The sequence below is a fragment of the Salmo trutta genome, chromosome 24 (genome assembly GCF_901001165.1).
Source record: "Salmo trutta chromosome 24, fSalTru1.1, whole genome shotgun sequence".
In the NCBI taxonomy this organism is placed as follows: Eukaryota; Metazoa; Chordata; class Actinopteri; order Salmoniformes; family Salmonidae; genus Salmo; species Salmo trutta.
This window is the reverse complement of record NC_042980.1, coordinates 16,344,009-16,358,502: the sequence shown is the minus strand read 5'-3', so window position 1 is coordinate 16,358,502 and position 14,494 is coordinate 16,344,009. Positions and strand designations below refer to the sequence as shown.

The following is a 14,494-nucleotide window of genomic DNA, read 5'->3' as shown; positions in this document are numbered from 1 at the left end:
AATATGTATATAATGTATACACTGTATATAAATACAAAAAAAATAACAAAGACCTGATGATAGTTTATTATTATTCACCTCAGAAAATAAATGCTAAATGTGATCCATCTAAGCCATTGAAGCCAGGTTTTAATCCAAGCCCTTGTGGGGTAGCCCCGAGCGAATTAGGAATGTAGAAAAGTCTGTACATCCATCTGAGGTCAACATAGAGTTGAACCAGCGCTACATATGTATGATCATTTGCCTAATCTCCCCTCTACAAATGTCTTACAGGCACATAAAGGCTTTAACACTCAGACACTAATAATATCAGTGTATCAGAAGGGGTTTATGAAAATCTGAGACAGTCAAAGCTTGAAATCCTATGAGAGAACCCTTTACATTGCCTCTCAATATGTAATTGATGTAGATGCAGATGGAAGTTTTTGGGGTTTTTTTTGTTGAAATAATGTGAAACTAGAAAAAAAACATTTGCATATGTTGACAATGACGAGACTTCTTTCTCGAACACACTACATAGGATTTATTTTGATCATTTATTCTGTAACTGGAAATAAAATAACTTTAAACATCAATTTCCAAGATTATTCAATGAATTCAGAGATGACTAACTATTGAGTAATTTATAATGAATGACATATTGCCTTATGTAATCTATGGGACATTACAGTGCTTTACTGCATTGATCTTGTGTGACCCCCTCATCTGAAGAGGGATTGTCATTTCAAATACACTGATAAAATTACGTGAGTACAACTCCTCTAACCAAAGGTGATTGTGTAAGTTTGAGTAACAGGTGAATTGTTTTACCCAATAGGTTTACCATCCAAGATAATGACAAAAAAGTTGTTCCCTGCAAAAATGTCCACAGCCATTACTTAACCACAAGGTCCAAGACATAATGGTATAGACAGCATGAATCACCAACACATGATATCTTTGTAGACCTCTACTCAGTTCAATGACTGATAAATGTTGTCCTATAGTCAGTGAAAAATAAAGCTGACTTTCTAGCTTACTTGACCTATTATGGCTCCATTAGCAGTAACCCACACTAAACAGTGTGCTGAATAACACACATGTAGTGTTCATTGAGTCAGTATGTAATAACCAATTCATTAAACATGAGAAATATGTTTTGTATCTTACAGCAGGTGAAAACAACACAGAGCTGCCAACGTGGGACCCCAGCCGCTCACGAGGACTGTGTGCTTCCGATCTCCGTGGCCTACGTGAGTAAGACATTCAAGCGTGTTAACCCTCGCAAGGCTGCCAGACGGCATCCTCAAAGCATGTGAAGACCAGCTGACTGGAGTATTTACGGACATATTCAATCTCTCCCTATCCCAGTCTGTTGTCCCCACTTGATGTTCACCATTGTTCCTGTGCCCAGGTAACTGAACTAAATGACTACCCGCCCCGTAGCACTCACTTCTGTCATGAAGTGCTTTGAGAGGCTAGTTGAGTATCACCTCCACCTTACCCAACACCCTAGACTCCACTACAATTTGCATACCGCCCCAACAGATCCACAGACGATGCAATTGCCATTGCACTGAACACTGCTCTATCCTACCTGGACAAGAGGAATACCTACAGTGTGTAAGAATGCTGTTCATCGAATACAGCTCAGCCTTCAACACCATAGTGCCCTCCAAGCTCATCACTAAGCTCAGGGCCCTGGGTCTGAAACCCACCCTGTGCAACTGGGTCCTAGACTTCCTGACGGGCAGACCCCAGGTGGTGAAGGTAGGCAACAATACAGTACCCCCGCCACGCTGATCCTCAAAACGGGGGCCCCACAGGGGTGCGTGCTCAGCCCCCATCTGTACTTCCTGGTCACCCATGACTGCATGATCATGCACGTCTCCAACTAAATCATCAAGTTTTATGACAACACAACAGTGGTTGCACATCACCGAGGACCTGAAATGGTTCCTTCACACTGACAGTGTGGTAAAGAAGGTGCATCAGTGCCACTTCAATCTCAGGAAGCTGAAGAAATTCGGCTTGATCCTTAAGAACCCCAGAACTTCTACAGATGCACCGCCAAGAGCATTCTGGCTGTATCCCCGTCTGGTACGGCAACTTCACCGCCTACACCACATGAACAAAAGTATGTGGACATGTGCTATTCGAACATCTCATTCCAAAATCATGGGCATTAATATGGAGTTGAACCCGCCTTTGCTGCTATAAACAGCCTCTACTATTCCGGGAAGGCTTCCACTAGATGCTTGAGCATTGCTACTGGAACTTGGTAGCGTTACACTGGCATCCGTCAAACCAAGATTCGTCCATCGGAGTGCCAGATTGTGAAGCGTGATTCATCACTCCAGAGAACAGGTTTCTACTACTCCATAGTCCAATGGTGGTGAGCTTTACACCACTCCGGCCGATGCTTGGAATTGCACATGGTGATCTTATGTGGGGCTGCTCGGCCATGGGAAACCATTTCATGAAGGTCCCGAAATATATATATATATATATACACACACACACACCTTACCAGTTAAAAGTTTGGACACACCTACTCATTGAAGGGTTTTTCTTTATTTTTATTATTTTCCACATTGTAGAATAATAGTGAAGACATCAAAATTATGAAATAACACATATGGAATAATTTAGTAACCAAAAATGTTTAAAACAAATCTAAATATATTTTTGATTCTTCAAAGTAGCCACCCTTTGCTTTGATGACAGCTTTGCATACTCTTGGCATTCTCTCAACCAGCTTCACCTGGAATACTTTTCCAACAGTCTTGAAGGAGTTCCCACATATGCGAAGCACTTGTTGGCTGCTTAGAGTTATTGTGGAGGCCAGGTCATTTCATGCAACACTCCATCACTCTCCTTGGTCAAATAGCCCTTACACAGCCTGGAGGTGTGTTGGGTCATTGTCCTGTTGAAAAAACAAATGATAGTCCCACTAAGTGCAAAACAGATGGGATGGCGTATCGCTGCAGAATGCTGTGGTAGCCATGCTGGTTAAGTGTGCCTAAATAAATCACTGACAGTGTCACTAGCAAAGCACCCCCACTTCTCCTCCTCCATGCTTCACGGTGGGAACCACACATGCGGAGATCATCCGTTCACCTACTCTTCGTCTCACTTCCACGGCGGTTAGAATAAAAAATCTCCAATTTGGACTCATCAGACCAAAGGACAGATTTCCACTGGTCTAATGTCCATTGCTCGTGCTTCTTGGCTAAAGCAAGTCTCTTCTTCTTATTGGTGTCCTTTAGTAGTGGTTTCTTTGCAGCAATTCGACCATGAAGCCCTCATTCACGCAGTCTCCTCTGAACAGTTGATGCTGAGATGGGTCTGTTACTTGAACTCTGTGAAGCATTTATTTGGGCTGCAATTTCTGAGGCTGGTAAGTGTAATGAACTTATCCTCTGCAGCAGAGGTAACTAACTCTGGGTCTTCCTTTCCTGTGGCGGTCCTCATGAGAGCCAGTTTCATCATAGCGCTTGATGGCTTTTGCGACTGCACTTGAAGAAACTTTCAAAGTTCTTGAAATGTTCTAGATTGACTGACCTTCATGTTTTATAAGTAATGATGGACTGTAATTTCTCTTTGCTTATTTGAGCTGTTCTTGCCATAATAAGGACTTAGTCTTTTACCAAATAGGGCTATCTTCTGTATACCACCCCCTTTGCACACTCTTGGCATTCTCTCAACCAGCCTCATGGGGTAGTCACCTGTAATGCATTACAATTAACAGGTGTGCCTTGTTAAAAGTACATTTGCGGAATGTCTTTCCTTCTTAAAACCTGTTGAGGACAGATGTTACGCCAGCGGAACGCCTAGCCAATATCCAATGGAACAGCATGGCGCGAAATACAAAACCTCAAAAATCCAATAATTTCAATTTCTCAAACATTTTACACCATTTTAAAGATAGACTTTAAAAAGCAAAACATTAGATTATGTTAGGAGAGTACATAGACTAAAATAACCACACAGCCATTTTCCAAGCAAGGATATATGTCACAAAAACCCAAAACACAGCTAAATGAAGCACTAACCTTTGACGATCTTCATCAGATGACACTCCTAGGACATCATGTTACACAATACATGTATGTTTTGTTCGATCAAGTTCATATTTATATCCAAAAACAGCATTTTACATTGGCGCGTGATGTTCAGAAAATGTATTCCCACCAAAAACTTCCGGTGAAGATACAAAAATATTCATCATAAACATTGACAAAGTACATAACAATTATTTTAAGAATTATAGATACAGTACTCCTTTACATTTTAGTCATTTAGCAGACGCTCTTATCCAGAGCGACTTACAGTAGTGAATGCATACATTTCATTTCATGTATTTTTTGTATTTTTTTTTTGTACTGGCCCCCCGTGGGAACCAAACCCACAACCCTGGCGTTGCACACACCATGCTGGCGTTGCAAACACCATGCTCTACCAACTGAGCCACAGGGAAGGCTTTATGCAACCGCTGTGTCAGATTTTAAAATAGCTTTACGGAGGAAGCACATTTTCAATATTCTGAGTACATAGCTCGCCATCACAGAAAGCTATACAGACATCCGCCAAGTTCGGGGCAACCTAAACTCAGAATTAGTATTATAAATATGCTCTTACCTTTGCTGATCTTCATCAGAATGCACTCCCAGGACTGCTACTTCCACAAGAAATGTTGTTTTTGTTCGAAATAATCCATATTTATGTCCAAATACCGTTTTGTTTGTGCGTTCAGGTCACTATCCAAAGGCTAACGTGTGAGCGCAGTTCGAAACACAAAAAGTAAAAATGTTCCATTACCGTACTTAGAAGCATGTCAAACGCTGTTTAAAATCAATCTTTATGGTATTTTTAACGTAACATTGCGATAATATTCCAACTGAACAATAGCGTATTCATTCAAGGAGAAAAAGAAGGAACAGCATGCTCGCGGGACCGCGCATATCCAATCTCTTTGTCCCCAGGCAGTCCACTCAGTAACTGAACTCCTATACTCTGCCCAGTGACAGGAGAATGTTCAAACAACTTTCTGAAGGCTTTTGACAGCCAATGGAAGCCTTCGGAAGTGCAACGTGACCCCACAAATACTGTAGTTTTGAAAGGGACACGAAAGAAGAACTACAATTCTCAGATCCTCCACTTCCTGGTTAAATTTTTCTCAGGTTTTTGCATGCCATATGAGTTCTGTTATACTCACAGACACCATTCAAACTGTTTTAGAAACTTCAGAGTGTTTTCTATCCAAATCTACTAATAATATGCATATTCTAGTTTCTGGGCAAGAGTAGTAACCAGTTTAATTTGGGTACGTTTTTCATCCGGCCGTGAAAATACTGCCCCCTATCCTTAACAGGTTTTAATGCATTTGAGCCAATCAGTTGTGTTGTGACAAGGAAGGGGTGGTATACGGAAGATAGCCCTGTTTGGTAAAAGACCAAGTCCATATTATGGCAAAACAGCTCAAATAAGCAAAGAGAAATGACAGTCCATCATTACTTTAAGACATGAAGGTCAGTCAATACGGAAAATGTCTAGATTTTTTTTACGTTTCTTCAAAGTGCAGTCGCAAAAACCATCAAGTGCTATGATGAAACTGGCTCTCATGAGGACCGCCACAGTAAAGGAAGACCCAGAGTTACCTCTGCTGCAGAGGATAAGTTCATTAGAGTTAACTGCAGCTCAGATTGCAGCCCAAATAAATGCTTCACAGAGTTCAAGTGACAGACACATCTCAACATCAACTGTTCAGAGACTTCATGGAATCAGGCCTTCATGGTCAAATTGCTGCAAAGAAACCACTACTAAAGGACATCAATAAGAAGAGACTTGCTTTTGCCAAGAAACACGAGCAATGACATTAGACCGGTGGAAATCTGTCCTTTGGCCTAATGAATCCAAATTTTTGATTTTTGATTCCAACCGCCGTGTCTTTGTGAGACGAAGAGTAGGTAAGTGGATGATCTCTGCATGTGTAGTTCCCACCGTGAAGCATGGAGGTGGAGGTGTGGGGGTGCTTTGCTGGGGGCACTGTCAGTGATTTATTTAGAATTCAAGACACACTTAACCAGCATGGCTACCACAGCATTCTGCAGCGATATGTCATCCCATCTGGTTTGGGCTTAGTGGGACTATCATTTGTTGTTCAACAGGACAATGACCCAAAACACACCTCCAGGCTGTGTAAGGGCTATTTGACCAAGGAGAGTGATGGAGTTCTGCATCAGATGACCTGGACTCCACAATCACCCGACCTCAACCCAATTGAGATGGTTTGGGATGAGTTGGACCACAGAGGGAAGGAAAAGCAGCCAACAAGTGCTCTGTATATGTGGGAACTTCTTCAAGACTGTTGGAAAAGCATTGCTCATGAAGTTGGTTGAGAGAATGCCAAGAGTGTGCAAAGCTGTCATCAAGGCAGCTTTGCCTTGATTTTTTAACACTTTTTCGCTGCTACATGATTCCATATGTGGTATTTCATACTTTTTATGTCATCAGTATTATTCTACAATGTATAAAATAGTAAAAATAAAGAAAAACCCTTGAATGAGTAGGTGTGTCCAAACTTTTGACTGGTACTGTATATACTGTATTCTAGTCATGGCTCATCATATATAATAGTAGTTTAATAAAAAATAGCGTTTAACATGATTTTTGAATGACTACCTCATTTCTGTATCGCACACATACAATTATATGTAAGGTCCATTAGTTGAGAAGTGAATTTCAAACACAAAGACCAGGGAGGATTTCCAATGCCTCGCAAAGAAGGGCACCTATTGGAAGATAAGTAAAAATAAAAAAAAACAGACATTGAATATCCCTTTGAGCATTAATTATACTTTGGATGGTGTATCAATACACCCAGTCACTAAAAATATACAGGCGTCCTTCCTAACTCAGTTGCCGGAGAGGAAGGGAACAGCTCAGGGATTTCACAATAAGACCAATGGGGACTTTAAAACAGTTATAGAGTTTAATGGCTGTGATAGGAGAAAACTGAGGCTGGATCAACAAGATTCTAGTTAGTCCACAATACTAACCTAAATGACAGAGTGAAAAGAAGGAAGCATCTACAGAAGAAAAATATTCCAAAACACGCACCATGTTAGCAATAAGACATTAAAGTAAAACTGCAAAGAGTGTGGCATAGAAATGAACTGTATGTCCTGAATACAAAGTGCTATGTTTGGGGCAAATCCAACACAACACATCACTGAGTACCACTCTTCATATTTTCAAGCATGGTGGTGGCTGCATCATGTTATGGAAATGTTTGTCATCGGCAAGGACTAGGGAGTTTTTTTAGGATCAAAAGAAACGGAATAGAGCTAAGCACAGGCAAAATCCTAGAGGAAAACCTGGTTCAGTCTGCTTTCCAACAGACACTGGGAGACAAATTTACCATTCAGCAGGACAACAACCTAAAACACAAGGCCAAATATACATGAGTTGCTTAGCAAGACAACACTGAATTTTCCCGATGGGCCTAGTTACTGTTTTGACTTAAATCGGCTTGAAAATCTATGGCAAGACTTGAAAATGGCTGTCTAGCAATGATCAACAACCAACTTGACAGAGCTTGAAGAATTTTAAAAAGAATAATGTGCAAATATTGTACAATCCAATTGTGCAAAGCTCTTAGAGACTTATGCAGAAAAACTCACTGCCAAAGATGATTCTAACATGTATTGACTCAGGGGTGTGAATACTTATGTAAATTATATATTTCTGCATTTCATTCTCATTAAATTTGCTCAAATTTGGGGTATTGTGTATATATGTTTGATAGAATAAAAAAACATTTAATCCATTTTGAATTCAGGCTGTAACACAACAAAATGTGGAATAAGTCAAGGGGTATGAATAGTTCCTGAAGGCACTGTTGCTCCATACTGTCTATACACACCATTCACATACATATATATTTATTTATGTTCCAGACTCCGATATTGCTAGTTCCAATGTCTTCATTTCTTGTTCTTTCTTTTTGGTGGGGAGGGGTGGGTGGGAATTGTGTGTGTATTGTTATTGTATTGCCAGATTTTGCTGCACTGTTGGAGCTAGAAACATATGCATTTCACTTAATCTGCAATAACATATGCAAAACTGTGTACATGACCAATACACTTTTATTTTATTTGAGCAGGGGTTGCAAAGTTCAGGGAACTGTCAATACATTCCCTGGTTTTCCAGAAATCCTGGTTGAGGGATTTCGGATGTGCTGCTTCCCGGAATCCAACAACTGGGATTTCGGGAATTCAGGAAAAAACAGGGAATTTTATTGAAAGTTTCCAGAATTTTGCAACCCTATGCCTGAGCATAGGCAAATAGAAATCCTCATTATTTTGTTTAATGATTTTAAATTTGAGAGTCATTATATATATATTATATATATATATATATATAACCTACACTTTCTCGTTCTGAACTTCTAATGTTAGTGGGATGGGTGTGGCTTCGACACAATGATCACAAGAGCAGCTGCTCAACGATTTGACAGCTCCGACGCAGTTCCACTTCTGGTTAATGCTTGATCTGATTGAAGGCCCTAGTTCCATTTTAATTTCCCTTATCTACACGCAAGTGACCATCTGCCAATTACAGCGAGACAGAAAGCTTGTACTGCCACAAGGCTGCTTGATGACTGTTCACTTAGAGCGCGGGTGTCAAACTCATTCCATGGAGGGTCGAGTGTATGCTAGTTTTCATTATATCCTTTTAATGTTGTGTCCAATTAAGACCTAGACACCCAGGTGAGGGGAGTTCCTAACTAATCAGTGACCTTATTGATCAGTCAAGTACAAGGAAGGAGTGAAAACCCATAGACTCTCAGGCCTCCATGGAATGAGTTTGACACTTGTCTTAGTTAGAGCCAAAAATTCAGTATTTCTAATTTGTATCAGAATCATGCAGTTTATTTACAGAGGCGTATTAAAATATTTAGTTTCAGACCGGAATAGAATTATACTGGTAGATGTAAGTCTGGACAAAAAGTGTAACATCATAATCAACTGCAGACAAGCCGTTTCCTTCCATGCTGACCTGTTGGCTAAATTCACCTCAGCAGGGTCAAAGTAAAACCCTTCATTCCCCATGGGATGAATTTGACAGACAGGGATGACCATCTCAAACACTGCCCTCAGTTCACATGCCTACATTATGTCATTTCAAAAAAATATGGTCAAAGCTTGATTTATTCTGTACACCCTACAATATGTTTTTGGACTGCCACATAACAGACATACCGCGGCAGCCATTCTGGATTGTACAAGTGTGAGCCTGCATGACAGATGGTGTTTTTGCGGCCATGGTTTTGGATATGAGACTGAGTTTGGTTATGCTGCAGTAATCAGAGACATTAAATACAATGTTGAGCTGTGATTGAGGGATTTGATGAAGATCCTCAGTCAGTCTGGTGCATTTAGTTTTAAGAACATTTTTTCTAAGTCAAATTATATTGAAATACTATCTTGTTTATGAGCATGATTGTTTAAAGGGTTTTAGGCCTTTTCAACATTGGCACTCACATTCAGGGAGTTCAGCCCTGAAAGTCTGTAATTCTATGACTTGCCTATCTTGGAATCAACTCTGGAAAAACATTTTCTGGGAAAAAAAAGTTTCCGCCTAGTTATTTGCATAGTTGCATCTCCACCTTTCCCATTGAGTCCACTTTTCTTCCATGGAGAAAAAGCATATCTATTCAAAAGGCATTTAGTCCTTTTCTTTCTTGGCCGGGTAACCTATTCATCAATTGTTCTGCCTTGTAGATTGCATTCTAATGCTAATCTGGCGTGTTAAATATATATTTTGCTCCCCTTTCACCGTTTTGTCATTCAGTTTATCCAGTTTTGGCCACCCATTTTATTTATTTATGCTCCTGCTTCTATTCATGTGCTCATGTATTTTTTATTGTGTTGTTTCACTGTCATGCAGTGTCAACTCACTCTATTCAAAGTGGGCTACTTGAAGGGCTTGGAGGGACAAAGCGTGTACACATTGCAGTGCTATTCACTCCGGCCAGCTGGATCGGCTGAAAAAAACCTTGTGAAAAGAAATCCTCCACAATGGACACAGAGAAGTGCACAATGCTAACAGTTTTCCAAATACCACTGATTGCTTTCATCACAATGAGGGAAAGCAGCCGCTTTTTGCTGAGCTCCACTTCAACAAACAACACTCTCACAAAAACCTCCCAACCCACGTTTTGTTCCCAGACAAAACCTCCTCGACCGTCTAAACGCTCCCAGTGAAGAAAAAGTTCTTTCAGGGTTTCTTCCCCCTTTCCTTAAGTAAAATATAATAAAAGGGCAAAGAAAGAGAGGGAAATGGTCACTGAGCTGGTAATGCGCGCTCTTTTATCAACCTGGCGACCTTCTCAGGCGTTTTGGTCAGCAAACTGTTGGCTGCCCTTTCAAAATATCTTCTTTCAAACCAAAAACGATAAAGTGCTAGCCTACCTTTCAAGAAAACAATCAAAAGACAAATCCTTTCTGTTTTCGAAATAAAATCACACAATAGCCTATACTCTCGTCTATTAATGTTTAGGCCTTTTATCTAACAAGGCCAAGCAGCAAGTTATAAAATATTGGTGTCAGAATGGGGACCAAAGATACAAATAAAAGTCCCCCGTGAAGCATTCAAATGTGCAGAAATAATTTTGAGAGGATAAATGTTTGCTATTTTTCTATTTTATACTGCATGAAACAAGCTCAACTGCGCGTTATTTCCAGAGCAAAGTAGGAAGTTCCGTGGAGAGAAGTGATCGGAGTATTACAATAGAGAATCCAGAGTGGTGAAAGGGTTTAATTAACCGTGTCGGAGATAATTATCCCTGGACAGTCTAAATTAGTTTTGCATAATCGCTCTGATCCATATGAATTAACTTCTTAATGTTATCTATGAGGGGTAGTTTGCTTGAATAACATGCCCAATGTATTACATGTCATAATGAGCATAAATTCAGATATCCCCGACACACACACGCACACACGCACACAAACACACACACGCACGCACACACACACACACACACACACACACACACACACACACACACACACACACACACACACACACACACACACACACAACAGATGTGATAAACTGTGCCACAGCTAAGAATATTGAAGTAATTTCATTGAATAAGAAAAATACAATGCTATTAGTTGTGTTTTGTAATTGGACGCTGGCACTTAGATCTAATTCAGGCCCTGTTTTATACCTCAAAGAGATGCCTGTTCTACAGGCCCGAAGAGCTCACTTTTTTTACTACTGGGAATAGAGGGCTTAAAAGAAACCCACTCAGTTGTATCTTCCTTCCTTTTCACGATTAAAATTGTGATAAATCAGGTTTTGGCTCTTGATTACAATGGGTTGATTTAGATTCCCGAGTAATGTTATTCACAACACGAACAAAAGCGGCCTTTGGAGGATACCTTACACTCCACCTGGACTGACCACATCAGGGCAATTCAGATACAAATCTTGTTAGCAATTCAACAAGAACTACAGCGATTCTTTCTGTTCTTCCGCATACGCTTTATTATAATCCTTTGTTCAACAAATGAAAAGAATAGCATTTAAGAGTTTAAAGTACATGTAAGTGGTGTTAAATAAAACACAAAAAGACAACTTCATTAAGAGTTAGTAAAAACGAATGATGCTCCTTATGCACGTAAATGCACAGGTCTCAAGAAACAAAAATGATCAGAGATAGTTTTGTGTCTTGCCAATGTTGATAGAAAGGCGAACGATTGTAGTCGAATTAAAAAACTTTTGGGCTCGTCATTCTTGAAAATAAATTACATAATATAAGCACTTCCTATTTACTGTGCAAATGTTACAGGACAAGGTATGTCCTCTGTTCAATCGACAGGGTCACCATAATCATTCCACTAAACAATAAATAGTACAGACATCTATAAAACAGCGTTTAAAAACTCCAAATATACACTGGATTTCTAATCAAACAACCCAGTCAGTCCCAGGCCCTATCTCAAGCACTAGCCTAATGGCAAATGAACTATTAGCATCATTTATCTGTACACATTTACAGGCTTATGTCATTCTGATTGAAACAAGAAAGCCAGACGGACAAACAATTCTCATTCCTTCTTGACCAACAATATAAATCATAATAGCCAGTGATTAGACTCTTTAAACAATATTGAATTATCAGGTACAATATATGAAGACAATTATGGCCAGTTCATGTTTACCTATATCTGATTTGTTGTGGGATGCAGTAAACTAGGCCTACTTGATAACAACAAGTCAAGCAGGTGCATTTGCAACAGATATAAATCAAATATGGTACCTTTCAAATGAGTATTCACATTGACACGGGCAAATAGATCTCCTACTCTTTCCTCCACAGTTCAGTATTTCTGCCATCCTTTTGTTCTGTCCCTCTGGGATTTGCCCGGAGATGTATGAATATTAGTTTAGAGAGTTCGCTATATAAGAATTACCTTAGATAAAGGCATTAATCAATATACATACACATGTGATATCTGAGACAACGAGCACTTCATCACATGTACAAGTTTGTGCATGCATAATAAACTCTTGCATGAATATTTTTTTCTTCACATTTAAACGTCTCCTAAATCCAATATAGGCTATCATAATGCCGCTGCATATGCAGGGTAGTCAAGTTGAGGTTTGCCCATGCCAGGCAGCAGGATGTAGGCTAGCGGTGGCTGGAGACCCGCAGAGGGCCAGCCCGTACAGTTACAGGGGATCATGTAGCCTGGGTTGCCCGGGGCTGGATGAGAGTGAGTGTGAGTGTGTGTTCCACCAACACTACCAGTTCCAGAGAAAGCCGTGCCACCAGGGTACCCCAGAGATGGGTAAGGAAACGATGGAGAGGAAAGCTCTGACATCTTCGACCCGAGGTCAAAAAATGAATAGGGGTTCGTGGTCATGGACGGGTTGAAGAAGACTCTCGCTGCTGCGGCCGCCGCTGCCGCTGCTGCCTTGTCTGGGTTCCCTAATAGGGACTCGTGAAGTGCTCCATGAGATAGACCGCTAACTTTAAGCGCGTCGTGCTCTCCAAGATTGTAGGGCACTGGGAAGGCAAACTTGTCTTTTTTCATCAGAGTCTTTGGCTTCCGCCTAGGTCTGTATTTATAGTCAGGGTGTTCCTTCATGTGCATGGCTCTCAGTCGTTTAGCTTCGTCAATGAATGGCCTTTTCTCTGACTCGGTGAGAAGTTTCCACTCCGCTCCCAATCTTTTGCTGATCTCGGAGTTGTGCATTTTTGGGTTCTCCTGAGCCATTTTTCTTCTCTGCGCTCTGGACCAAACCATGAAGGCATTCATCGGGCGTTTTACGTGATCCATTGGTTTAGACATGTTGGTACAAAATACTTTTGGTCTGAAAAGGTAAATATCACAGACAATATGTCAAGTCTCTTTCTAATATTTAGTGGCAGTAAAGTCTGTTTGCCTAACACACGGTAAAATGTTACATAGGCCTACATATATAATAAAACTAAGTATTCCAATTAAATATATTTCGCAGAAATACATTATTGTGTGAGATAAAATGCTTCAAAAGTATATTTCCTTTACTTACGTAAAATATCAGTGCTTCATCACACCGTAGTAAGATATCCGTTTTGAAAAGAGCAATGCGCAGCGTTCTGGTGAGAAACTCTATAAAAGTTAGGTTTTCTGATGCATGTTGATATCCGACGAGGACAATATAGCATCGAAGACAGAAGGCAATATATCTAGAGCTGCAGTTCTTATCTTGTTTTGCTGATATCGCCAGAGACTGTTAACCGCCACTCAGCACTTGAATCCAGCGTTTACGCAAATGGTTGATAACTCCGGGCTGCCCCATGTGAAATAAGGTTTTCAGAGGCAGGTAGTGAAAGTGCGACAGGAGCATGCGCAGTACGTCTAACACACACTGAGCGCTCTTTTAATCCCACCCTGAGCGCGAGGAGGACCAGGGACTCGGAGGAAAATGCGTCACCATATATTTGGCTGGATGATATCCTATAAACCCTTTATAGTTAAGTTAATCGTACAGGTCTTTAAAGCATATTATCATAAGGATCATTTATCCATGTTATCATAAGGATCATTTATCACGATATATTATTATATTATAATACATTTGTAATTATTATTAGTAATGCAAACTCTGTTTTTTGGTAAGTATTCATTTTAGTATAGTTAGACATATTCAGGTACATATACATGGCTTGCAACCAAAAGCGAACGTTTCCTGAGAAGTGTTGTCTAGGCCTAGCTTTAGTAATTCACCAAGCACGTTGAAAATTCAGCCCAAGATATACAGTAAGTTTCAGATGACTAAGAGCATGAGGTTCCCATAAATTAAATAAAAGTTTTTTTTAAACAATTGATTGCATAAGACGCTCAATGACAGGGGAAAGAGCGGTGATGATGGAAACGTGAATAGGCTCTACTCTCTTGCTCCTCTCTCTCTCCCTCTTCCCCGAGTGCACGCTATTTTATTTCTA

General features: G+C 40.2%; 1 protein-coding gene across 1 annotated transcript; it reads right to left on the bottom strand.

Moving 5' to 3' along the window:
* Nucleotides 1–11,517: 11,517 nt before the first annotated feature.
* On the bottom strand, nucleotides 11,518–14,087 carry LOC115160815 (transcription factor Sox-21-B). Its single transcript, XM_029711270.1, has 2 exons — nucleotides 13,579–14,087; nucleotides 11,518–13,377 (listed from the first exon to the last, which is right to left on the bottom strand). Exon 2 carries the CDS (start codon nucleotides 13,353–13,355, stop codon nucleotides 12,624–12,626), a length of 732 nt encoding a protein of 243 aa, XP_029567130.1. The 5' UTR covers nucleotides 13,356–13,377; nucleotides 13,579–14,087; the 3' UTR covers nucleotides 11,518–12,623.
* Between the last annotated feature and the right edge of the window lie 407 nt (nucleotides 14,088–14,494).

Coding starts and splice junctions, on each gene's coding strand:
- LOC115160815 (XM_029711270.1), bottom strand. CDS start 13,355: ATGTCTAAACCAATGGATCACGTAAAACGCCCGATGAATGCCTTCATG.